Source organism: Panthera uncia, chromosome B1 (genome assembly GCF_023721935.1).
Source record: "Panthera uncia isolate 11264 chromosome B1, Puncia_PCG_1.0, whole genome shotgun sequence".
Taxonomy (NCBI): domain Eukaryota; kingdom Metazoa; phylum Chordata; class Mammalia; order Carnivora; family Felidae; genus Panthera; species Panthera uncia.
In genome coordinates this window covers 80226984-80251922 of record NC_064811.1, presented here as the reverse complement: position 1 = coordinate 80251922, position 24939 = coordinate 80226984, and the positions used below count along the sequence as shown (strand labels likewise).

At 35.1% G+C, this 24939-nt stretch overlaps 1 protein-coding gene across 3 annotated transcripts in view; it reads right to left on the bottom strand.

Annotated features, from left to right (window-relative positions):
* The window catches only part of RAP1GDS1 (Rap1 GTPase-GDP dissociation stimulator 1), a 166410-nt gene that overhangs the window by 120390 nt on the left and 21081 nt on the right, over positions 1-24939 (bottom strand). For all 3 annotated transcript variants that reach the window (XM_049630899.1, XM_049630900.1, XM_049630902.1), the window contains exon 2: positions 16857-16964. In XM_049630899.1, coding sequence (XP_049486856.1) covers positions 16857-16964 — 108 coding nt within the window. The remainder of the gene's footprint in view (positions 1-16856; positions 16965-24939) is intronic.

The following is a 24939-nucleotide window of genomic DNA, read 5'->3' as shown; positions in this document are numbered from 1 at the left end:
TTATTGATGTTGTCATAGGCACAGTTACTTCTAACAGAAAAGAGAATAGAGCTTGTAAGATTGCCTTATATTTTAAGAACTCTCCCATCAAAAATGAAGTTTTCTTGTAGAATTACCTATCACTACCTCATGCAGAGACTAAACTCTTCACTTTGCATTAGGCTAATCAGGCCTTAGATTACATGTTTTCAAAAGCAAACATATGCAAAAATGTTCTTTAAACCTTCAGAAGTCATTGCAGAAAATTACCTTGCCTTTATATTATCCCTCCCACATATACACATCAGAAAGAAAAGATGATCAATCCATAACTAAGTTATTATGAGCCAAACGAAAACATTCTGTTTGCTCCTTTAGTACAATGAATAGAAAAGATGTGTAATACTTAACTATGGGAAGAGAAAATTACATGCATCTAAAATGAACTCACCTCACAGAACATTGTGTGCTAAAACCTAGACTTTGAATTTATGTCTTTTTAAAAAGCCCATTACTCTGCCTTTTTGAGCCTCATTTTTGGGTTTATCCCAATGAATATTAAAAAACAGAGGTCATGGAAAACCTCAGTAAAATCAGTTATAGATTCCTCTCTGGAAAGTTCTAATATTAATGGCATCATTCTTCACTAGCAGCTATCCCAAAACATAAGTATTATGCCACACAATCCATTTTGATATTTCAGTAGAATACATATTCCACTTGTGATGGGTACTTTAAAAAAAAATATATTTATCTTGAGAGAGGGAGAAAGAGAGCATGTGTGTATGAGTCAGGGAGGGGCAGAGAGGAAGGAGAAAGAGAGAATCCCAAGCAGGCTCCACACTGAGTTTGGAGCCCAAAGTTGGGGCTCAATTCCAGGAACTATGAGACCAGGACCTGGGCCAAAACCAAGAGCTCTGATGCTCAACTGACAAGCCATCCAAGTACCCCTGTAATGGTTACTTTTATGTGTCAACTTGGCTGGGCCACAGTGCCCAAATATTTTTTGGAACATTATTATGGATGTTTCTGTGAGGGTGTTTTTGGATGAGATTAACGTTTAAATGCATAGAGTATGAGTAAAGCTAATTGCCCTCTAAACGTGGCTAGACCTTATCCAATCAGATAAAGGCCTACATAAAACAAAAGACTAACCTCCCTAACCCTTTCTCCCCACTCCTCCACCTACCCTATTCCCCTCATCCTGAGCAAGAGGAAATTTTGCCAGTAGACAACCTTCAGATTTGAACAGCAACATTAGCTCTTCCCTGGGTTTCCATCCTGCCAACCAACCCTGCAGATTTTGGATTTACCAGGCTCCATAATCAAGTAAGCCAATTTCTTAATATAAATCTCTCTCTCACCTACACACACACACACGCACACATATGTATAGATACACACACATATATCCTATTGTTTCTATTTCCCTTGAGAACCCTAATATACCTCTGCCCCTAGAAAAGAGGATCATCTTATCCTCCTAAACATTTCTAAGGAAGAACACACACATGCCATGCAGATAGTAGGAAAAAATATTCTCAACCTTGGTTCTATCACCTTATATCAATATACTACTGTCTCTTTGTCATACAAAGACCAACTAAGGAAATGAGAAATGTGATAGTTATCTCCAAATAAAGAAGGTCTGTTAGGGAGGAAATATTGTTTGTTTATCTAGGAGCTACAAATAGGACCAAAGAGTGGCAACTGCAAGGATGAACAATCAATATTAAAAAGTATTTTCTAGTCTTAGGTCTATAAGAAAAAAGAAAAGAAAAGAAAAGAAAAGAGAAAAGAGAAAGAAAAAAAAAAAGAAAAAGAAAAACAAAGGGATTTTCTTAAAAATAATGGAGCTCTTCATAAAGCCTGAGTAACTATTTGAACAACACCTTCCATGAACAAAAACACCTTCCTTGGCCCCGAAAATAGTTAGCCAAATAGGTCTGCAAGTATAACAGAAGACACTACAAGAATTGTTCCCAACCTTAAATATAATCATCTATGTCCTCACTGCTTTCTATTATTATTTACTATTCTCTTCCATCCTCTACTATTGTCCCCTTCCTTCTCTGACTTTTCTCTACCTTATGTTTCTCCCCATTCTAATTTCATTATCCACTGCTTAACTGTTTTTAAGAATACAGAAATGAGAAAATATCTAAGAAAAAAGCAAATACTTTAGATAAAAGATCTCTCTGTGCCAACACAATTGTATCTTTATAACTATACGGATTTTTTTTATGACAATTTTCCTTCTCTCCTTTCTTTAGATATGTAAGTAAATTCTGTTGTCTTAGAGATGATAGGTTGAATCTTACTTTCCCATAGGACAAACAGTTGCTTTTATTTTTCTCTTCATTTTCTTAATAACACAATGACAAATATATACTCACTTTTTTTTTAAGTTAGAGTCTTTGACAAAATTCCACAAATCTTTCTTCAAAGGTCTAGCACAAAGTTCATAATTAAATTCCTCTAAACCTGTCTAAACTTTGACTATCTCAGGCAGAGTTATTAATCTTTTACTCTATTTTGTCTTTAATGTTATGACTATTTTTCCAATTTAACAATTTTGCTGTTGGTCATTAATATTCACATATATTCCTAACTCAAAAAAAATGAAAGTTGCAGTTAATAATAAATGAGTCACAATGAAAAATAAAACTACTTCGCTTTTATTTATTAACTTGGTATAAAACATATTCCCATGGTGTGATATCTCTTTCAGTTTTAACATAATGGAAAAACTATAATTTTATGTGAAGATTTACATGAAATCAAACTTCAAAAAAGGGGAAGAATTTACTTTAATTACCTACTTTTCTGGCTAGTGTTAGAAACTTTTAAAATAGTCTCTAGTGGGGCGCCTGGGTGACTAAGTCGGTTAAGCACCCAACTTCAGCTCAGGTCATGATCTCACGGTTCATGAGTTTGAGCCCTGCATAGGTCTCTGTGCTGACAGTTTGGAGCCTGGAGCCTGCTTCAGCTTCTGTCTCTCTCTCTCTCTCTCTGCCTCTCCCTTGCTAGCGTGCTCTCTCTCTCTCTTAAAAATGAAAATAAAACATTAAAAAAAATAGTCTTTAAGGCTAAGTACTTAAAACACTTTTAATTTATAAAATAACTTATATGTATACTTCATTATTTCATTAAATCTTAAACTACCAAATTCACATGACATTAAAAACTCACTAAGAGGTATCTATATAAAAGTACATTAAAGTAAGAAAAATCAGAAGCAATCAAGTTCACACTTTCAGTGTTGAATAATATAAACATAAACTGGCAAAAAAATGAGTATCTAAATTTATAGCTATAGCACAATTCAAAAGCTTGTATGATGTAACTTTGTGAACAGTTTTCTTATACTAAAAGTAATGCTTTACCTGATATTATCAATCAACAAGAGAAAGAATAAAAACCATATGATCATTTCAACAGATGTAGAAAAAAGCATTTGACAAAGTACAATATCCATTCGTGATAAAAATACTCAACAGGATAGGTCTAGAAGGAACACACCTCAACATAATAAGGGCCATATATGAAAAACCGACAGCAAACATCATATTCAACGGGGAAAAATTGAGGGCTTTTCCCCTAAGGTCAGGAACAAGACCAGGATTCCACTCTCACCACTTTTATACAACATAGTACTGGAACTCCTAGCCACAGCAATCAGACAACATAAATAAATTGGTAAGGAAGAAGTAAAACTTTCGCTATTTGCAGATGACGTGATACTATATATAGAAAACCCTAAAGTCACCACCAAAAACCTACTAGAACTAATAAATGAATTCAGTAAAGTTTCAGGATACAAAAATCAACGTACAGATATCTGTTGCATCCTATACACTAATAATAAATCAGGAGAAAATGAAATTTAGAAAATCCCATTTAGGGATGCCTGGGTGGCTCAGCTGGTTAAGTATCCAACTCTTAATTTCAGCTTAGGTCATGATCTCACAGTTCATGAGTTCGAGCCCCATATCAGGCTCTGCACTGACGTTGCTGAGCCTGCTTGGGATTGTCTCTCTTTTTCTCCCTGTCCTTCTCTCTCTGCCCATCCCCTACTCATTCTCTTTCTCTCTCTCTCAAAAAATAAAAATCAATCCATTTACAATTACACCAAAACAGTAAAATACCTAGGAATAAACTTAACCAAAAGAGATGAAAGACTTTTACTCTGAAAACTGTAAAACACTGATGAAAGACATTCAAGACAATGCAAAAAAAAATGGGAAAACATTCCATGCTCATGGACTGGAATAACAAATATTGTTAAAACAAATTTTGTTAAAAACAAAAATTGTTAAAATTTACTGCAATCCCTATCAAAACACCTACAGGCTTTTTCATGAAAAAAGAACAATCTTTAAATTTGTATGGAACCACAAAAGACCTTGATTACCAAAGCAATCTTAAAAAAAAAAAACAAAAACAAAAAACTGGAGGTAGGACAACTCCAGACTTCAAGTTATATTACAAAGCTGTAGTAATTGGGGTGCCTAGGTGGCTCAGTCGGTTAAGCCTCTGACTTTGCCTCAGGTCATGACCTCATGATTTGTGGATGCGAGCTCTGTGCTAACAGCTCAACACCTGGACACTGCTTCGGATTCTGTGTCTCCCTCTCTCTTTCTGCCCCTCCCCCACTCATGCGTGCTCATGTGTGTGTGCTCTCTCTCTCTCTCAAAAATAAACATTGAAAATAACTTTTTTTAAAAGCTGCAGTAATCAAACCAGTATGGTACTGGCACAAAAACAAGCACACAGCTCAAGAGAACTGAATAAAAAACCCAGAAATAAACCCACGGTCACATGGTCAATTAATCTTTGACAAAGGAAGAAAGAATATCAAAGTGAAAAAGAAGTCTCTTCAACAAATGGTGTTGGGAAAACTGGACAGCTACATGCAAAAGAATTAAACTGGACTATTTTCTTTCACCATACACAAAAACCCTCAAAAGACCTAAATGTGAGACCTCAAACCATAAAAATCTTAGAAGACAGCATAGGCAGTATTTTCTCTGACACTGGTTGTAGATACATTTTTCTAGATATGCTTCCTGTGGCAAGGGATGTAAAAGCAAAAATAAACTAATGGAACTACATTAAATAAAAAGCTTCTGCACAATAAAAGAAACAACATTCTAAAAGACAATGTATAGAATGGGAGAAGACACTAACAAATGACATATGTGATAAAGGGTTAGTATCCAAAATATATAAAGAACTTATACAACTTAATATACCCGAAACAAATAATCCAATTAAAAATGGGGAGAACACACCAACAGACATTTCTCCAAAAAAGACATACAAAAGGCCAACAGACACATGAAAAGAGGCTCAACATCACTCATCAGCAAGGAAATGCAAATCAAAAGTGCAATGAGATATTACCTCATCTGTCAGAATGGCTAAAATAAAAAACACAAGAAACAGCAAGTGTTGGCAAAGAAGTGGAGAAAAAGAAACCTTCGTGAGCTGTTGGTGCAAAAGCAAACTGGTGCAGGCACTGTGGAAAACAATATGGGGGATCCTCAAAAAGTTAAAAATAGAACTTCTCTATAATCCAATAATTGCACTACTGGACATTTATCCAAAAAATACAAAAACACTAATTCAAAGGGATACATGCACCCTGATGTTTATAGTAGCATTATTTATAATAGCCAAATTATGGAAGCAGCCCAAGTGTCCATTGAAAGATGAATGGATAAAGAAGATGTGATATATCTATCTATCTATCTATCTATATATATATATATCTATATATATATCATGTGATATATATATATAGATATATATACCATCAAAAGAATGAAATCTTACTTTTCAGTGACATGGATGGAACTAGAGAATATTATGCTAAGTGAAATAAGTCAGAGAAAGGCAAATACCATATTATTTCATTCATATGTGGAATTTAAGAAACAAAACAAGTGAACAAAGGAAAGAGAGAGAGACAGAGACTGAGATTAAGAAACAGACTATAGAGAACAAACTATATAGAGAACAAACTGATGGTTACCAGAGAGGAGGTGGTTGGGGAAATGGGTGGAATAGGTGATGGGGATTAAAGAACACACTTATCATGATGAGCACTGAGTAATAAATATAAATGCTGAATCACTATACTGTATACCTGAAACTAATATCACACTGTATGTTGATTATATGGAAATTAAAATTTTTAAACTTAATTAAAAAATTGTATGACACTCCTATAAAAAGAAAAAAAAAGGAATGCTTTACTGAGTGTACTTCTGAAAACTTTGAGGGCTATGTAGTACTAAATTGAGAAATTTCCTAGAATGTTTATCAGACCATTTAATAATCACTCATTCTACAATACACAATTCATACTGTTAATTTTAATTATTCTTCAGGTACTAATTCTTATTAGGTAAGTATTTGTCCCTGAATATGCAAAGGAAAATATAAATCATACTGAACCTTACTGGTATACTAAATGGCCTTCAATCTGAAATTGTAAAGCTATGTTGTCCATCCCATTCTTAAGAAAAACTTCCTCTAGTAATAATTCTCCCAACAATTTTATCATAAACTTTATAATATTAAAAATAATATTATTTTTAGTATTAATTGATTAGGCTAAAGGTTTATGCTTTAAAGGTAAACTCCTCTTGATTTAAAAAATTCATTAAGACTATTTTTTTAATATGAAAGAAAACTTTTACATTAAATCAAGAGGTATTATACTGAATGATGAGGCATTAAAAGGGCTGCCATTAACAGCAGAAATTAAAGTAAGATACTATCCATATAATTGTTATTTACTGTTTTGCTGGTATTTCAAGCTAACATGGTAAGTCATCTAGAATTACAAGGGAAAGAGGAAGCAAAAATGTGACTGTGCAGATGTTCTGCTTGCAAAATCAAAAAGAACTAGTTGAAGTTTTATTTTAACTACTAGGTGGGTTTAGAAGGTAGCTGAATACAAATAAAAATGTAAAAATCAATACAGATTTAAAATTGATCTCCAACAATAACCACTTAGAAGTTATAACGGCAAAAATTCCATTTGCTATAACAACCAAAAAATGTAAAATAATACGAATACTTAAAATGAGGTATGTATGGAAAGCATATGTACCAAACTACATCTCACTGAGACACAAAAAAACTTAAATAAAAGAAGATATAATCTGTGTTCTTAGATTGTTACAGAAATATGACAATGCAAATTTCCAAAATTTCTGTTATATACTAAACCCATGAAAATAAAAATTTTTGACAGATTTATAGAGAAATTTCCTCCATAAAGCTAATATAATTAAAATAGCATGGCTACAACACAATAATAGACAAACAGATTAATGGCATAGAATAAAACTCCAAAATTGGCCCAATTACATTAAATTATGTAGTTATTATATGATAAAAGGAGCATCATCAACCAATAGGGAGACTAAACAACACAGAGTATTGGGGAAAAGTGACTGTCTAGAAAAATATAAAATTAGATCATCACCTTATACCGTATATCAAAATAAGTCATAAACATAATTCTATCAATTAATTATAATATGTATATTTTATTAAAAAGTTTCCATTAGGAAAATGATTAAATGTTTATTATTTCACAAACTCTCTCATTTATAGAATTGAAAGAGTACATAATGGTGAAAGTGAAAACATTTAAACCATGTAAGGAAGGTTGCTAGAGGAAACACAACCACCATGGACTATGGTACTACGGAGGTAAAAGGTATGATACTGCCCATACATTTAATATCAGCTTCAAACATTTATAATCACAGTAAAGACACTGAATACAGATTAGTCAATCTATTACTTTGTGCTATTTTCCTTTAAATATCAACTATACCCTTCTGTTGAGAATTTCCATTAAATATCAACTATACCTTTCTGTTAGGAATGTATTAATTCATTTCTAATTCACTATATCAGTCAAAAGTCCAATCTATATACCTCATATTCTTTAACACATTCAGAACATATTGGGATGGTGCTTAATTGATGAGAGAAGCCAGTTACACAAAACAATGAGCAAAGGTGGGAAAAAGAGAGAGAGGCAAACCAAGACAAACTCTTAAGTCTAGAGAACAAACTGATGGTTCCCAAAGGGAAGGTGGGTGGGGGGTGGGTTAAACAAGCCATAGGGATTAAGCAGGGCACTGGTGATGAGCACCGGGTGTTGTATGGAAGTGTTGAATCAGTATATTGTACACCTGAAACTACTATTACACTATGTTAACTAACTGGAATTTAAATAAAAACTTAAAAAAAAAAAAAAAAAAAAGAAGAAGTCAAGTGTGCCTGGGTGGCTCAGTTGGTTAAGCATCTGACTTCGGCTCAGGTCATTCATAATCTCGTGGTCTGTGAGTTTGAGCCCCACATCTGGCTCTGTGCTGATAGCTCGGCGCCTGGAGCCTGCTTCAAATTCTGTGTCTCCTCTCTCTGTGCCCCTCCCCCAGCCTGCACTCCATCTCTCTCTTTTTCTTCCTCTCTCTCTGTCTCAAAAATAAACATTAAAAAAAAAAACTTTTTAAATAAAAAATAAAATAAAAAATAATAAAATAATAAAATAATAAAAAAAATAAATAAAAGAAGCCAGTTACATCAATCAAGCATATAACCACAGAAAACCCACAGTAGCTGTCCAGGCAGAGTTACATGCAACCCTGTTCTGTTGAAAAAGAATGTCAAAAAAACAGAGCAGCACAAACCCCATCACTTTTCCCTCAACAATAACTTAAAAGTGTACTCCTTAGTGATAGTAAGTCAGCACTGGTACTATGAATATTGAGGACAGATCCTTTTAAGTATATATTTGGCATATAGCATCATTTCTCTTACATATTTTACTCTCTGTTAGGAACAGAAGAAGTTTTTCAAATTTAGCAAACTTAAGAAGCAAAATGGTAACATTTATAGCTAATGTTAGAAAACCAGGTCTTCTGCCAATGTTTTAATCACAAAGTACAAATACCAATGGAAGCTTATCTCCTTCTGGAGAATGCACAAAACAAGTGCTTTTATTGCTCCTTATGAAGTACAGCTTAAAAGCACCTCAAAAGGCAAACAGCGTCCAGTATCATAGTTATACTTTGCTTCTGTTGCTAATCTCATGGCCTGTGACAGATTTCAAGATGGTCTTTCTCATTCCTCCAATCAGATTCAAGCCTTTCTGCAAACTCCTGGATACAAATATATTTGGATATACACTGTCCTCTTCTTTCTGCTTTTGACTAAGTGCACAGAACATATCTTGGAACCAATATGCTGCCTCTTCCTTAGAATGTGACCCTTGACTAATGAACTTAAGTTCATTATTTTAAATGTCTTCTTATAAATGTCCTCTTCTACACTGAATAACGCAATTGTATTTTATTGATGATGTTGCATTTTCCATCATATCACACTGGGCAGCCCAACTCTTAAACCCACTTTAATCAGCCACCAGCCACCATTCAAGCAACAATGGCTTATAGAAATCAAGTATTTGTAAATACCTTAAAAAAATTTTTAAATGAGATTCAAGTAGATGGAACTAGAGAGTATTATGCTACATAAGTCAGAGAAAGACAAATATATGATTTCACTCATATGGAATTTAAGAAACAAAACAGATGAACATAGGGGAAGGGAAGGAAAAATAAGATAAAAACAGAGAGGGAGGCAGACTATAAGAGACTCTTAAATACAGAGAACAAATTGAGGGTTGCTGCTGGAGGGAATGTGGGGGGTGGGGGGCCCTAAATGGATGAATGGCATTAAAGAGGGCACTTGTTTGAATGAGCCCTGCGTGTTTTATGTAAGTGATGAATCACTAGGATCTATTCCTGAAACCAATACTACATTGTACGTTAACTAACCTGAATTTAAATAAACTTTTAAAAAATGAGATTCAATATATAATCAATATTTTAAAAACTGCAAATATTCTAATCAAATCTAAGACCAGATCTTAGTATTTTCTCAGGCTAGGACTTTTTCTTTCTAAAGGCAATTTTAAATATGTGCTATCACCCTTGGGGTCCTGGTTCAATCAATTTTCCTTTCCTCTTTTCCATGCAGTTTCTGCAGTCTCAATGAACTCTCTCTATCATGGCTCTGATGCTGAGTAGGCTAGATTTTGATATTTATTTCTCTCCCTAATAATTTGAAGGTTTTAGTCTAACTTCTAGTTATGCTTAAGACATAAGTTATGTTAATTGGTTTTACTTGATCTCTTTGTTGGAATGCTTCCTGGAGTGTCCGGCCCTGGACAGTGTATGACTCCTTTTTAATATAGTAGTCCTCTCAAGTGCAGGACACATAACAAGCTTTTAAAACACACACAAGAGAGGCGCCTGGGTGGTTCAGTTGGTTGAGCGTCCGACTTCGGCTCAGGTCATGATCTCGCGGTACATGAGTTCGAGCCCTGCGTCAGGCTCTGTGCTGACTGCTCAGAGCCTGGAGCCTGTTTCAGATTCTGTGTCTCCCTCTCCCTCTGACCCTCCCCCGTTCATGCTCTGTCTCTCTCTGTCTCAAAAATAAAGAAAGATCAAGGAGAAATCACAGTCAGAAAATTGCTCAGAACAGATATAAACAATATATCTGAACAAGAATTTAGAACAGCCATAAGACTAATAGCTGGGCTTGAGAAAAGCATAGAAGACACCAGAGAAACCCTTGCTGCAGAGACCAAAGACCTAAAAACTATTCAGTTTTTGCTATAACTGAGATGCAAAATAAACTAGATACAGTGACAGTGAGGAATGAAGAAGCAGAGGAGAGAATAGCTGAAGTAGAAGATAAAATTATGGAAAATAATGAAGGTAAAAAAAAAAAAAGAGGGAAAGGAAATTACTAGATCACAAGAGGAGAATTAGAGAGCTAAGAGATTCCAAAAAATGAAACAATATCCACATCATAGGGGTCCCAGAAGAAGAGTGAGAAAAAGGGCAGGAGGTTTATTTGAACAAATTATAGCTGAGAACTTCCCTAGACTGGGGAAGGAAATAGGCATCCAAGAGGCACAGAGAACTCCCTTCAAAATCAACTGAAACAGGTCAACACCACAACATATCATAGTGAAACTGGCAAAATACACAGATAAAGAGAGAATTCTGATAGCAGCTAGGGACAAACGGGCCTTAACCTACAAGGGTAGCCACATAAGGGTAGCAGCAGACCTGTCCACTGAAACCTGGCAGGCTAGAAGGGAGTGGCAGGAAATATACAACGTGCTGAATAGGAAAAACATGCAGCCAAGAATCCTTTATCCAGTGAGGCTGTCATCCAGACTAGAAGAGACAAAGACTTTCCCAGACAAACAAAAACTAAAGGAGTTTGTGGCCACTAAACCAGCCACGCAAAAAATTCTAAGGGGGACTCTCTGAGTGGAAAGCAGTAAAGACTACAAAGGACCAGAGAACATCACCAGAAACAGGAAATCTTCAGATAACAGTATGGCACTAAATTCATATATTTACCTGATATCTTTATTGATCTGTATGAGTTTTTAGAGAATGTGTGGAAACTTCTGACTTAGGTCACTTGCTCCCACTATTCTATGGCAATCCAGGAGTCTCAATTCATCCAGTACTGTCAATGTCTTTTTGGTGGACCATTTTCTCTACTTTAGTCTCCTCTATTCCACAATGCTATCTTTATTTAGTAAAAACTGAACTTTGATAATCTATGATTAGCACCACTAATAAGCCCTTATGGACTATGGACACAATAACTACAAGAATCACATAAAAGAAAACTATGTAAATGAGGTAAACAACATAAAAAATTTGGCTCGCAAAAGAAATATATTGCTTCTGTGGTACATCGTACGCTTCTATGGTACATTAAAAAAACTGAAATCCAGATATTACTATGAAAGAAGTAAAATAATTTTTTGTTTCTACTAAATTTGCAGTAATCTTTCATGGTCAGTGATTTCAGATTTAACATGGCTATTGAAAACCATCTGATAACAAGTTTCAAAGTCCCTTAGGAAATAATTTTGTTACCCAAAAGTAAGCCAATTCAGAAATGTTAAAGGGCGCCTGGATGGCTCAGTCGGTCGGTTAAGCGTCTGCCTTTGGCTTAAGTCATGATCTCACAATTCCTGAGTTCAAGCTCCACACCTGGCTCCCTACTGTCCGCACAGAGGCCGCTTCAGAGCCTCTATCCCGCTCTCTCTGCTCCTCCCCAACTTGCGCTCCCTCTCAAAAATAAATTCAAAAAAAAATTTTAAAAAGGAAACATTAAAGGTATGAAACAGACTAAAAGCAAATGACAACAGCAAGTTCTGTTAGAAAAGATTCAGAGTAATCTACATTAGCAGTTTGTATACATAATCTGGTATGTTTAGGATTATAGCCTAGAAGGGAGCCAAAAATCAAAATAAAGAATAAAAAAAAGAACAAGGGCTAAGAAATATCCTAAGACAAATAGAGGAATATGATATAAAGTTAGGAATGTGGAACTATATACTAAATACATTTTTCTTTAAAGACAAGTAAACTGGTGTTCTCTCACAGGGTTGTTCTACAGAAAATCAACGTTTATGTGACTTGTATCAAGTCAGGCAATTAACTAAACAAAGAGTACAAAGATACATGATGCAATGAGACAGAGGAAAACAGCCTAATCCTTTAGAACAAGAATTTAAGGCTGTGTTGGTGATCATGCTGGCATTGTTTTGTGGTTCCCTCAGCAACAGAACATGGTCCCCACGCTCTTACAATGGAATAGAATTTTTTACCATGAATGGACTGTTCATTTTTTTTTGTCTTTGGACCTTTGATTTATGCTAGTAGTTTGTCTGACAAGGTGATTTAGATATCATACTCTCTAAGGACAATTCCTGTCCTAATGTTTAGGGATGAAAATGTGGCCTATTGTTTTAAATTTTCAAATAAGCATGAAATAGAGTAAGCATACTACAATAAGCATTTACAGAGAATCTTCTATTCTCTGAATCAAAAGAGACAAGAGTAAATAAAATCTGATATCTTAGTGGATGGCCTTCAAATATTTACTAAAAACATTTTATGTTTTTATTTTTTTCTAAGTTTATTTATTTATTTATTCTGAGAGAAAGAGTGCACGCACATGCAAGCAGGGGAGGAGCACAGAGAGAGAGGGAGAGAGAGAGAAGTAGGCTCCACACTGTCAGTGCAGAGGCAGACACTGGGCTCGAACTCATGAAAACGTGACTTGAGCTGAAATCAAGATTTGGAAACTCAACTGACTGAGCCACCCAGGCGCCCCTAAAAACATTTTAAAATTGAGATCTTAAGTATTTATGAGTAAATAATTGCTTCTATTATTAATTTAGATCAGAGATTTACACAAAATACTTAAAATGTTTTCCACAAAACCTGGTCAGTATTAAAATGTTCTAATTCATGCCTCTTAAGATTCTGGTGTGTGTGTGTGTGTGTGTGTGTGTGTGTGTGTGTATAAAACGTTACTCCAAAAATTTAAGAAAGAAAATCACTCTGAAATCATACATCAAAGCAAATATTCTAATTTCAGATTACGATTTTTGATGGGCAATTCAAATATACTAAATTCCCACAGTGTAAAAATTTTAAAAAGCATAATTTCTTTCCTTTCAGATTTGTCCTTTCCAATGACAGGTTAGTAGATTGTAAAATAAAAATTTAAGTTCAGATTTTATTAACACACATTACCATCTTGTACAGAATGGAGAAATCATTGTTTCTTGATCAGGTGTAATTGTGGTACAAAGAGGGATATTTTTAGCTAAAACACCTGACACTAAGGAAGAATTATGACACCAGAAGGTCTCTCCAAAAAAAAAAAAAAAAAAAAAAAAAAAAAAGCCAGTACAGATTCACTTAAGTTAAATGTTTTATAATTTTACCTTGAAGAGGATGAAAATAACAATGGATCAATCACTTCAAGGAAGAACAACTGTAGAAAATAAAGATCTTACCAATTTTTTTTTTTTTTACTTTTTCTTGTTTAAAAGCTACATGCTAATTTTAAAAAAATACATCAATACCTATAAAATAATCCATTTGTCTGTAATTCAAGGGAAAAAAAGTTTATATATCATTCCCCTCTTTAGTAATATAATTTGAACCTATTTTAAAGAAAAAGCAAAAATTCAAGACACAATATTAAAACCTAGCTTTTGGAAACAAGTTTGTACTCTATACACTCAGCAAAAAGCCACACTTTACTCAGAATGTAATTTTTTTATTTGGTAGTTCAAAATAAATCCAAACTAAGAGTTCAAATCCAAATGCTAAATTCTGTCAGAGCAAGGGAAGTAACCTTATAAAGTCTATTCCTTTTCCTTTACATGGTGATGATAATTTGTCTTCATGGGACTATAGGAAAGATTAAATAACAGATATAGTCCCAAGTCCAGTGTTGAATACACAGGAGGCACTCAATCAATGACAGATATCACTCTTAAGTCATAGACTGAACATTTCCACGAACTCTGTCTTCCTGTGTCAAATTCTTTAGTGTCAATAGTCTTAGAGGTAAGGACACATGAATTTTGTTACAGAGTCTCAAAAAGACATATTCCTTTGCTCCCTTCTTGGGGAGTCAAGAGTTAAACTGGTAGCATTTGTTGGTTTATTAACACCTTGTGGCTATTTGGCCTTAACACTATAATATACAATTTCAAAGCTATTTTCAATCAGTGGGTTCAACGAGTAAGTCTGCAATGGATCTGAAATTTAATCCAACAATTATATACTTGTATTCCTTAAATCTATTCTTCAAAAAGTTATAAACTTTTGCTTCCTTTTTTCATTTCATTTTTCATTTCATTTCATTTCATTTCATTTCATTTCATTTCATTTCATTTCATTTCATTTCATTTCATCTTCACTTCTCTGTCATTAGTCTTTCCAGGACAGGACTTAACAATCCTCTACATATAAGCAAGAACACTGCCTCCATATCCTTCAGTTCCTGAACAAATGGTCCATCTAGAAAATTCTTTCATTAAACAGGGAAAAAAAAAAAAAAAAAGGCCACCGAAAACAAGAGTATAATAAAACAACTCTTCCCAAAAAAATGGGCTTGAGATATTCAATTTATTTAGGCTTAATCACATGATTATGTAAATCTGCCTATACAGGCATGTTTAAAAATCAGGTTCTTTCTAGACCTCTAGACCTATGCTATCCAAAAGAATTTCCTGTAATCGTGGAGATGGCTTATATGTGTGATCTTCAATAAAGTAATCACTAGCCAAATATGGCTATTGAAAAGTAAGACTAAGGAAATTACTTTTAAATTATTAAATTTAAATAGCCACATATATCCAGTACAATGGACGGCACAGCCTTAGACACTCTGCTTTTCTGTTGTTTCTCTTTACCATGGTGAACCTTGCTCTTATTGAACTCCTTGTTTCAAACCCTTTCTCTGTTATCTCTAAGATTAAATAGCTGGACAGAGTTACAATCTCAAAAGCAAAGAGAACTACTAAAAAAGAATTTTCCAAGCTACCTTTAAAATGTGCTTTTCGAGGAGCCCCTGGTTGGCTCAGTCGGTTGAGTGTTTGACTTCAGCTCAGGTTCGTGAGTTCAAGACCCACATCTCGCTCTGTGCAGACAGTGTGGTGCCTGCTTGAGATTCTCTCTTCCCCCCTCTCTCTCTGCCCCTCCCCCCTTTTAAAATAAACAAACATTTTAAAAATGTGCTTTTTGATGGAGAGTACTGCAATCATCTTAGATTTTCTAAGCATAGTACACTAAAAAATAAAGTAAAAAAGAAATAATACAAACATCTCTGAGTATTTGAAATTAAAACTCTAACACTACATACTTTCTCCTGAATTCTTTGACAGCTACATAATTAGTCCTAGAATAAGATAATGGTGTAATTAAAAACTAGTACAGCACAAGCCATAGCAGGACAAAGCAGAATTAAGGGAGCAGATAAAAATCATTCTGTACCTGTTTTCTGTGATACTACAAAAATTAATGAATGGAAATATGATGGATCAAGTGCAACAATATGTTAGCCAATGAAGAGCTGTATAATTTTTATCCCTGTTATTATTTACTACAGCATCAAAGATCAAGTCTTACTTCAGGTTTAAGGGATTTTTGGATGACTTACGGCTCTTTCCAATTAAATCTAAGCATAAACATTATTTTACATTATTTTAAAATAAAATTATTAAAAAGTTGACTTTTATTAAAAAGGAACCACCTGAGTGGCTCAGTTATCAAGCATCCTACTCTTGATTTCGGCTCAGGTCATAATCTCAAGGTTTCGTGAGTTCGAGCCCTGTATCAGCCTTGGCACTGACAGTGTAGAGCCTGCTTGGGATTCTCTCTCCCTCTCTCTCTGCCCCTTCCCTGCTCATACTCTCTCTCTCTCTCTCTCTCTCTCTCAAAATAATAAATAATAATAATAACAATAAAATAAAAATAAAAAGGTGACCATAAGATCTCAGAAAAAATTTTTAGGTGTTTTAAGCTCCCCTCTGCTTCTCCTCCCCAGTCTCCCCACAAATGCACAGAAGTCTTGTTCAAAGAACAAAGGTAGGAGTTAAGAAGAAAAAACAACTATGTTGCTTATCTGTTAGGAATGAAATAATGGTCTCTCTCTGGGGCTGATATTAATGTCATCACCACCAATCAATTCCTCCTTTCTTCTGCCTACCAAGTTGGCTTTCAGTACTTTGAGAGCGGCGGGGGGGTGGGGGTGAGGTGGGGGGGTTGGGGGGGGGGGGGGGTAGGTGGGGGGAATATGTGAAACAACCCCAGTATTCTGGGATAAGATTCAAAAGAACTCAAGTTATGTGAATGCAAGTTATGTGCTAAACTACATACCAATTTCTGAATGACTGCTGATTTGACTTTTTTGTTTGGCATTCGAAACATAATGAAACTTACTATTTTGGGCCAGGGCTTGAAGCAGACAATCCAAGCATCCTTCTAAACTATCCTCAGTTCTGTCAACAGCTGTTATCTTCAACTTCTTCAAGGTATCACTGAGATTATCTGCGTATAGAAAAAAAGAGAAATCAGAAATCTCACTAACATATGATCATCATGTTTCATGGCAGTTATCACTAACAGGCAACAGGCCCTCATTATTGCAAATTAACTCCCACATACATTACAAAATGGCAATTGACTATACTATTACAAATTTTTTAAATCAAATGTACCCATTTAACTTGGATATGAAATATTCAATCTGTATCCATTAAGATACCAGGAATATTCAGGAATAATACAGGTTATCACAGAACATTTTTCTCGGGATTCTTATTCCATAGTTAGCTTGTTCAGGAAACCAGCCATGATTAATTGAAAAAAAACTGAACATCCACAAAAAAATTATATAGCTTTGCAAATAATATCTTGTTTCATTTTTGGCTTCCTCTGCTATATTTTAAAGACATAAAATGAAAACGAAGGTTTAGAAAAGTTTCAAATAATGTGACTTAGGAGCACCTGGGTGGCTCAGTCGTTAAGCATCCAACTTCAACTCAGGCCATGATCTCCCAGTACGCGGGTTTGAGCACTGCATTGGGTTCTTTGCTGACAGCTCAGAGCTTGGAGCCTGCTTCAGATTCTGCGTCTCCCTTACTCTGTACCCCTCTCCCACTCACGTTCTCTTTCTCTCTCAAAAATAAACAAACATTAAAAAAAAAGTGACTTAAAATAATACAAAGCTGATGACTATAAAACCTACTTTAACACTGCCATTTGAAAAACACTTCAAACCAAAGCACTGCTTGAAGCCAAAACATGTACATTTTGGATTATAAAGCTGTGCTCTCATACTAAATTATATGTAGATTCTGCTACACCACAGATTGTCAAAATCTCTTTACACTATTAAAAATTCAGATTCTTAAAGGGCTTTAATTTACACCAATTATTTCTATTGACATTTAACATACTAATAATTAAAACTGGGACTTTTTAGGATTTATTTTAGTAATTTACTTAAACCTAATATTATAAAACTATTACTTGTTAAAATTATTATTTTAATATAAAATATATTACAAAAACAAAAAACTCACTGAAAAGAGTGGTATATTATTCTACATTTTTACAAATCTCTATAAATCTGCCTTAATAGAAGATAACTGGATTCTCATATCTGCTTCTGTACTCAATCTTCTATAATTTGTCGCTTGGGTTGAGTAGATGAAAAAAATTCAGCCTTACATATATACATAGTTGGAAGATCAGAACAGTATTTTAATAGCCTTTTCAGATAATCTTGGATAGTCTTTGATACCATACCAAACCTTGAAAAGTGGTAGTTTTTTAAAGGTTGGTTGCCATGAGAAATCTGAAACAATTTTAATAAATGCTTCCAATTCTTACATTCAAAACCACTGATCTCTTGCAATTTGAATCCTTCATGCAGGTGAGATATTTATCATCAGTGCATTGGTCATTTAAAAAATTAGGTCATGGAGTTATCTTCCAAATATTGACACATTTCATTGTACTATTTCAAAAGATCACATTTGTTAGTATCATCACTAATCTTACTAAAAGACACTTTGTAAATACTGGTGAAATGTCAAGCTGAAGGTATACAAGTTTTTCAAAATCCTTTTTTTTTATGTTTATTTTTGAGAGAGACAGAGCATGAGTGGGGGAGGGACACAGAGAGAGGGAGACACAGAATCCAAAGCAGGCTTCAGGCTCTGAGCTGTCAGCACAGAGCCCGATAGGGGGCTTGAACCCAGGAACCACAAGATCATGACCTGAGCCGAAGTCAGATGCTTAACTGACTGAGCCACCCAGGTGCCCCCAAGTTTTCCAAAATTCTAATCTTCTCTTACAAACTTCAATTTTACTACCAGCAACAAATACTGTCAGTTGTTTTTCTTAAGTGAAAAATGAACTTCATTCATTTGTGAGAAAACGTCTTCCAAATATGAAAAACCAGTTTGTCTTTCAGTTCTTTCAAATAAAAAATGTTTTTCCATGGAAAAAGGTACCTTGGTCAGCTCATAACTCAAACAACTGCACAAGTGCTTCTCTTCAAAACAGCCATCAGACTTTGCAATGCAATGAAAGTGTTTTATGAGCACCTTCCATTACACAGAATATTTTTTAAGTGTGTTAAGGAGACTGGGATTTTTTTTAAACATTTTTTCCTGCTTCATCATGGGTATTCTTACGTGAAACTGGTGTGTGGGTGTGTGTGTGTGTGTGTGTGTGTGTGTGTGTGTGTGTGTGTATATGTACATATATTTTACTCTAAGTATGTCATGGTGAAGAATACTACTAGTACTAATACTAGTTTGGTGCTGCTACTACCCTGATTCACATATACTTGAAAGCACCCACAATTTTGTACCCATAATTGCTTTTGTACTATTGTTAAGGGAAATGTCAACAGAGTGAAAAAGACAAATAATGTCTTGATAGCATTATGCAAACGGTACTGACTTCATAGACACCCTAATGGGATACCAAGGACCTCCAGCATTGCTGCTACAGTACTAGAATTTCAGGCATTTTCTTACTTCAAAGTAAGGTGTACATTTTAATAGACTTTTGTACATTGCCAGCTGATGACAATTCTAAAAATATGATGAAACACCCTATTATGAAATGAAAGATAATTTATTTTCCCTGCCAACCCAAGAAAAAGTAAACTTAAATTTTATATCTAATAATACTAACACGGTCTAGTGACACCTCGTACAACCTTGACAACCTTGGACTTCACATCCAAGATTAATATTTACTTTCTTAAGAGGGACTAAGCAGTTTTGAGAAATTGATTTTTAGTCTAAAGAAAACCGTATATTTGTATATTATCTCTTCTCTTCTATAAGCTAAAAAGAAAGTTGTAGTGAATCATATCTTAGATATTCTTGTTCAAACTTATTAAGCGCATATTAAGGTGATTTTCCTGAAATAAAGTATGAATAACATATAATATCTAAGTTCATATTATTAAAAGCAATGAAAAGCAATTATCCCAACACTGAGGAAAAAAGTAAGACTTATGTTGGTCAAATTATAGCAATCTATCAAAACTATCAGTAAACAAGTAATAAAAAGCAGTTAAGAGTTATTCATACTCTATATTGGCATCTGGGTCTTTTTTAATTCTTTCCTTCCCTTTATCCCATTCCCAAAGCTCTTTACCTGACATGCTCTCCTCATCGAGTCTCAATCTGGATGTTACCACCCTAGAGACCTTCTTGCCCATTCCACCTAAGTGTCCTCTTCCTTAACCCTACGGGTTCATTCTCAATCGCTATATCCATCCTTCACAGGATTTTTGTTTTAATTTTTTTTAATGTTCATTTACTTTTTTGAGAGAGAGAAAGAGCAAGTGGGGAAGGGTCAGAGATAGAAGGAGACACAGAATCTGAAGCAGGCTCCAGGCTCTGAGCTGTCAGCACAGAGCCTGGCGTGCAGGGCACAAACTCACAGACTGCGAGATCATGACCAGAGCCAAAGTCAGACACTTAACCGACTGAGCCACCATGGCGCCCCAGGTTAAATTTTTTTTTTAATTTTTTTTACATTTATTTATTTATTTTTGAGAGACAGAGAGAGGCAGAGCACAAGTGGAGGAGGGGCAGAGAGAGAGAGGGAGACACAGAATCTGAAGCAGGCTCCAGGCTGAGCTGTCAGCACAGAGCCCGATGCGGGGCTTGAACTCACAAACCGTGAGATCATGACCAGAGCTGAAGTCGGACACTCAACCAAGAGGGCCACCCAAGCGCCCCTGATAATTTTTAATTATATTTTTTAATTGTTAACATATGCTCCCCACTATACTGTATGGGGCATCTTGTTAATTATAGTCATTGCACTATACCTATCACTTGATACATAGGAGGTATCCAGTAAATATTTGTTAATTGAGTAAACAAAGGAATGAATTACTTACTTGTACAAAGCTGTCTAGTTACCATCCTTTGTATGACATGCTGAAGAACCAAAGTGTACCAATAGCAAAGGGAAGATAAATGTGACCTGTTAAGCACCTACTATGTACTCCATATGATTTGAAGTATATAGTGTCTTATATTTTAAGATCAATGAAGTCAACTGAAGCATTAAAGAATATAAAATATATAACTAAAACCTACATAGATCATCCTACTTTTAAAAGATTTCTTATTGACAAAAAATCATTCAGTCTCTCCATGGGAATAATTACATGCCTATTAATGATGTGAGATCTTTTTAGGAAAGTTCATTAAATTCTTCATCCAGAGACAACTAAAGCTGTCAAAGAGAATTACTACACATTATTATGATTTTAAGCATTTTATTTTTTTAACGTTTATTTATTTTTGAGAGAGACAGAGAGACAGAGCACAAGTTGGGGAGAGAGGGAGAGAGAGAGAATCCGAAGCAGGCTCCCCACTGTCAGCACAGAACTGGATGAGGGGCTCCAACTCACAAACCATGAGATCATGACCTGAGCTGAAACCAAGAGTCAGACACTTAACCAACTGAGCCACCCATGCACCCCAAATATACATCAATTTTAAAAGAGCATGTTGGAGGGGAGCCTGGGTGGCTCAGTCGGTTAAGCGTCTGACATCAGTTCAGGTCATGATCTCAGGGTTTGCGGGCTCTAGCCCTGCGACAAGCTCTGTACTGACAGCTCAGAGCCTGAAACCAGCTTCTTCAGATTCTGTCTCCCTCTCTCTCTGCCCCTTCCCTGCTCGCACTCTGTCCCCCTCTCTCTCAAAAATAAATAAAACATTACAAAAATAAAATAAAAGCATATTGGAGAATAAAATGATTGGGGTTGCAACCCCTTTCCCACTGGCCTCAAGCTTCCTTATGGAAAAATTTCTACTACACTGACACTTCTGGTCCTTTCTGCGTACTCCCTTGGCAACTGCCCACCATTACCTCTGTTCTCTAAGAAAGAAGTAATGTATATGATTAATAAGTTGAGAAAGAAGAAATGGATATGTATAACTCAGCCCCTTCTGGGTTCCTGATTTTTTAGAATGGCAAGAACTCTCTGTTCCTCCATACCTTTGGGTGTCCAGCTACACCAGTGACAACATTAGCAAATACATCTAATTCAGCCCTGGAGTATTAGCAGTTCCTTTGTAACTATACAAATAAGCCTTCACCAATTTTAAAGCAGTTATTTTGAATTCCATCAGAGAACTCATTTGCTTATGTCTCCAGTGATTCTGAACTTGGGTAAGGAACAGAGGGTGTTATTTTTGGACTCCCTCAAACCATGACAGTAAATCTCAGCAATGAATCCTTACCATTAAGACACTGAAACTCTTCTAATGAAAAATTTGTCAGCTTTTGGCTGGTGGGAGTGCCGGGGGGGGGGGGGGGTGGACAGTGAGTCAAGAATGATAATTTTCACGGGAGGTTCTACTACTAAGAAATATTAATACTTTTTCTTAAAAGTAATTTATTTCCTATATGACAGTAGATGGTCTAGCCTGCCTTGTGAAAAGAAACATAACATCTTCAAAGAGGTAAGCAAAGTTGACTTTGGTCATTAATTCTGCATCTCCTACTTCTAACCATTTCATCACTCTTAAAACCACAATCTAACCAAGTCCTCTTAAATTCTATCAAAACTACTCAGGCAAAGGTCTTAAATGATATCATGACAAATCCAGTGGATTTTTCTCAGTCCTCTTATTTGATATCTTTGAAGCAACAGACTTTTTTTCTTTTTTTGGAATAGTTTCTACTGACTTCAAAACACCAGTCTCTGAACATTTGTTCTTGGCCTTCTCCTCTCTCTGCACCTTCAATGTTAGAACCAAGATCACCCTATCTCTTCTGCTTTTTTCATTTTGCTAGTTTTATAGTCCTGGGTTAATAAAACTCTTTTAGCTTATTTACTATACTAGAGGGAAATTTATTTAGCTTATTTATTATAGTAGAGGGAAATTTATTTAGCTTATTTATTATACTAGAGGGAAATTCTTATAGCACAGGAAATTCTTCTAAGATACTCTAAGACACTAAGATACTAATTCTTCTAAGATACTCTAAGATACTAAGATGCTAATTCTTCTGAGATACCCTAAGATACTAAGACACTAAGATATTATACTAGAGGGAAATTTATTTAGCTTATTTATTATACTAAAGGAAAATTCTTGTAGCACAGGAAATTCTTCTAAGATACTCACACTGTTCTCTATAGTAGAAACTTCACAAATCCTGAAAATCTACCTTACTTTCTGAGTTACTTGTGCTTGCATCTTTTATTATAAATTATGGTACAAACCACCATAATTAATATTTTTATTAAGATGAACTATCCTAAAAATAACATTTCTAAGTGTTCTTCTCATTCTAATTATTTCAGAAATCAGATAAAAACTTTATGAGCAATCACTTTTCATTCATTCTTAAATGATGTTAAAGTCTATTTTAGTTTAAACCAGAAACAATGTAGTCTAACTTGTCACGTTTGATTAGAGGGTCAAGAGTCTGACAGATGATCTTCACAACTATAATATTAAGCCATCATGGATAAAAGCAAGAAATAGTTTGTAAAATTTTATTTCACACTATGCCTAAAACCTTTTCACTTAGAGTTCAAGAATTATTTTCATGTTTTATAACTATCAATTATAGCTTTAGCATATAACATAATTGATAAAAAGTTAATACATTGGCTTTTTAAAATTAGATAGGGATTTACACTGAGATCCAGGCTTAATGCCTTGTCGCAGAAATGACCCAGAAAAATATGAGGGCGATTTCTTTTTCTCAACTATTCCCTAACAGAATGATTTAAAATACTATACCCAATAGTAGTTCAACACCCAAAATATTATAAGCCAACTTAGAAAATCAATGTAGATAAATCAACAAAGTCTGATGGCATTTGTCAAAGAATTTAAAGAAACCCAAGAATTATACCAAAATGATGTTGGTAAAAATGTGCAATCTGTCATTACAAACAGCTTCTGTGTGAAGAACTACCGGGATGCTCTCTGGACACATGAGTTCCAGAAGATGCTGGAAAGTGGAAACTATATACTTTCAAACTTCACTCCTGTACAGGTAAGCTCATTGAGTCCTTAACAGAAGAGAAACTCTGTAAACATACAAATAACCACATGAAATATATATGCTCTGCTCTAACTTCTTATACCTAGCATGTGCCTGCAAACCAGAGTTCTCACAGTATCAATATTCTACCACCAAGATTCTTACAGAACAATGTTCTATCCTGTATTTCCCAGTTTTGTTCAGGCCCCATCTAATTTATCCCTTACACTCCACTCAGCCCCTTAGATTAACACATTGATCTTAGACTTAACTATTTTATTTTATTTTTTTTTTTAATTTTTTTTTTTTTATTTATTTTTGGGACAGAGAGAGACAGAGCATGAACGGGGGAGGGGCAGAGAGAGAGGGAGACAGAGAATCGGAAACAGGCTCCAGGCTCCGAGCCATCAGCCCAGAGCCTGACGCGGGGCTCGAACTCACGGACCGCGAGATCGTGACCTGGCTGAAGTCGGATGCTTAACCGACTGCGCCACCCAGGCGCCCCTAGACTTAACTATTTTAGCTGTGACCTTCTACTCCTCCAGGATAATACTTAAGTATCTGCCTACAATGCTTTGGTTCCTGGCACTTAACATTCAAGAGTAAATGATATCATGCCTCCAGGCTCTGTCCTAGACTCTAAGATATGCCTGACAGGGAAGGAAGGTCAGACAAGGGGCAGATAATATAAGAGGAAATTCTGCCTAAGTGTATGGGAATTTCCGAAGGCTATCTACATAACATAGATAGAGAGAAGTGTTTGGGGCTAAACACTCTGACTTACAAGCAGTCTTGAGCAAGATTCTCCATCAGAATATACTTAAAGCTGTCACTAATCAAACAAAGAGAAAGAAGGAAAGACCCTGTTTACAACGCTTTGTAATAATAGAGAATTGGATGGAAGACTGACATAAAAGACCTACAGAAAAGGAACTTTCTTTAGCTGGAGAAACATATAAAGAAGTATATT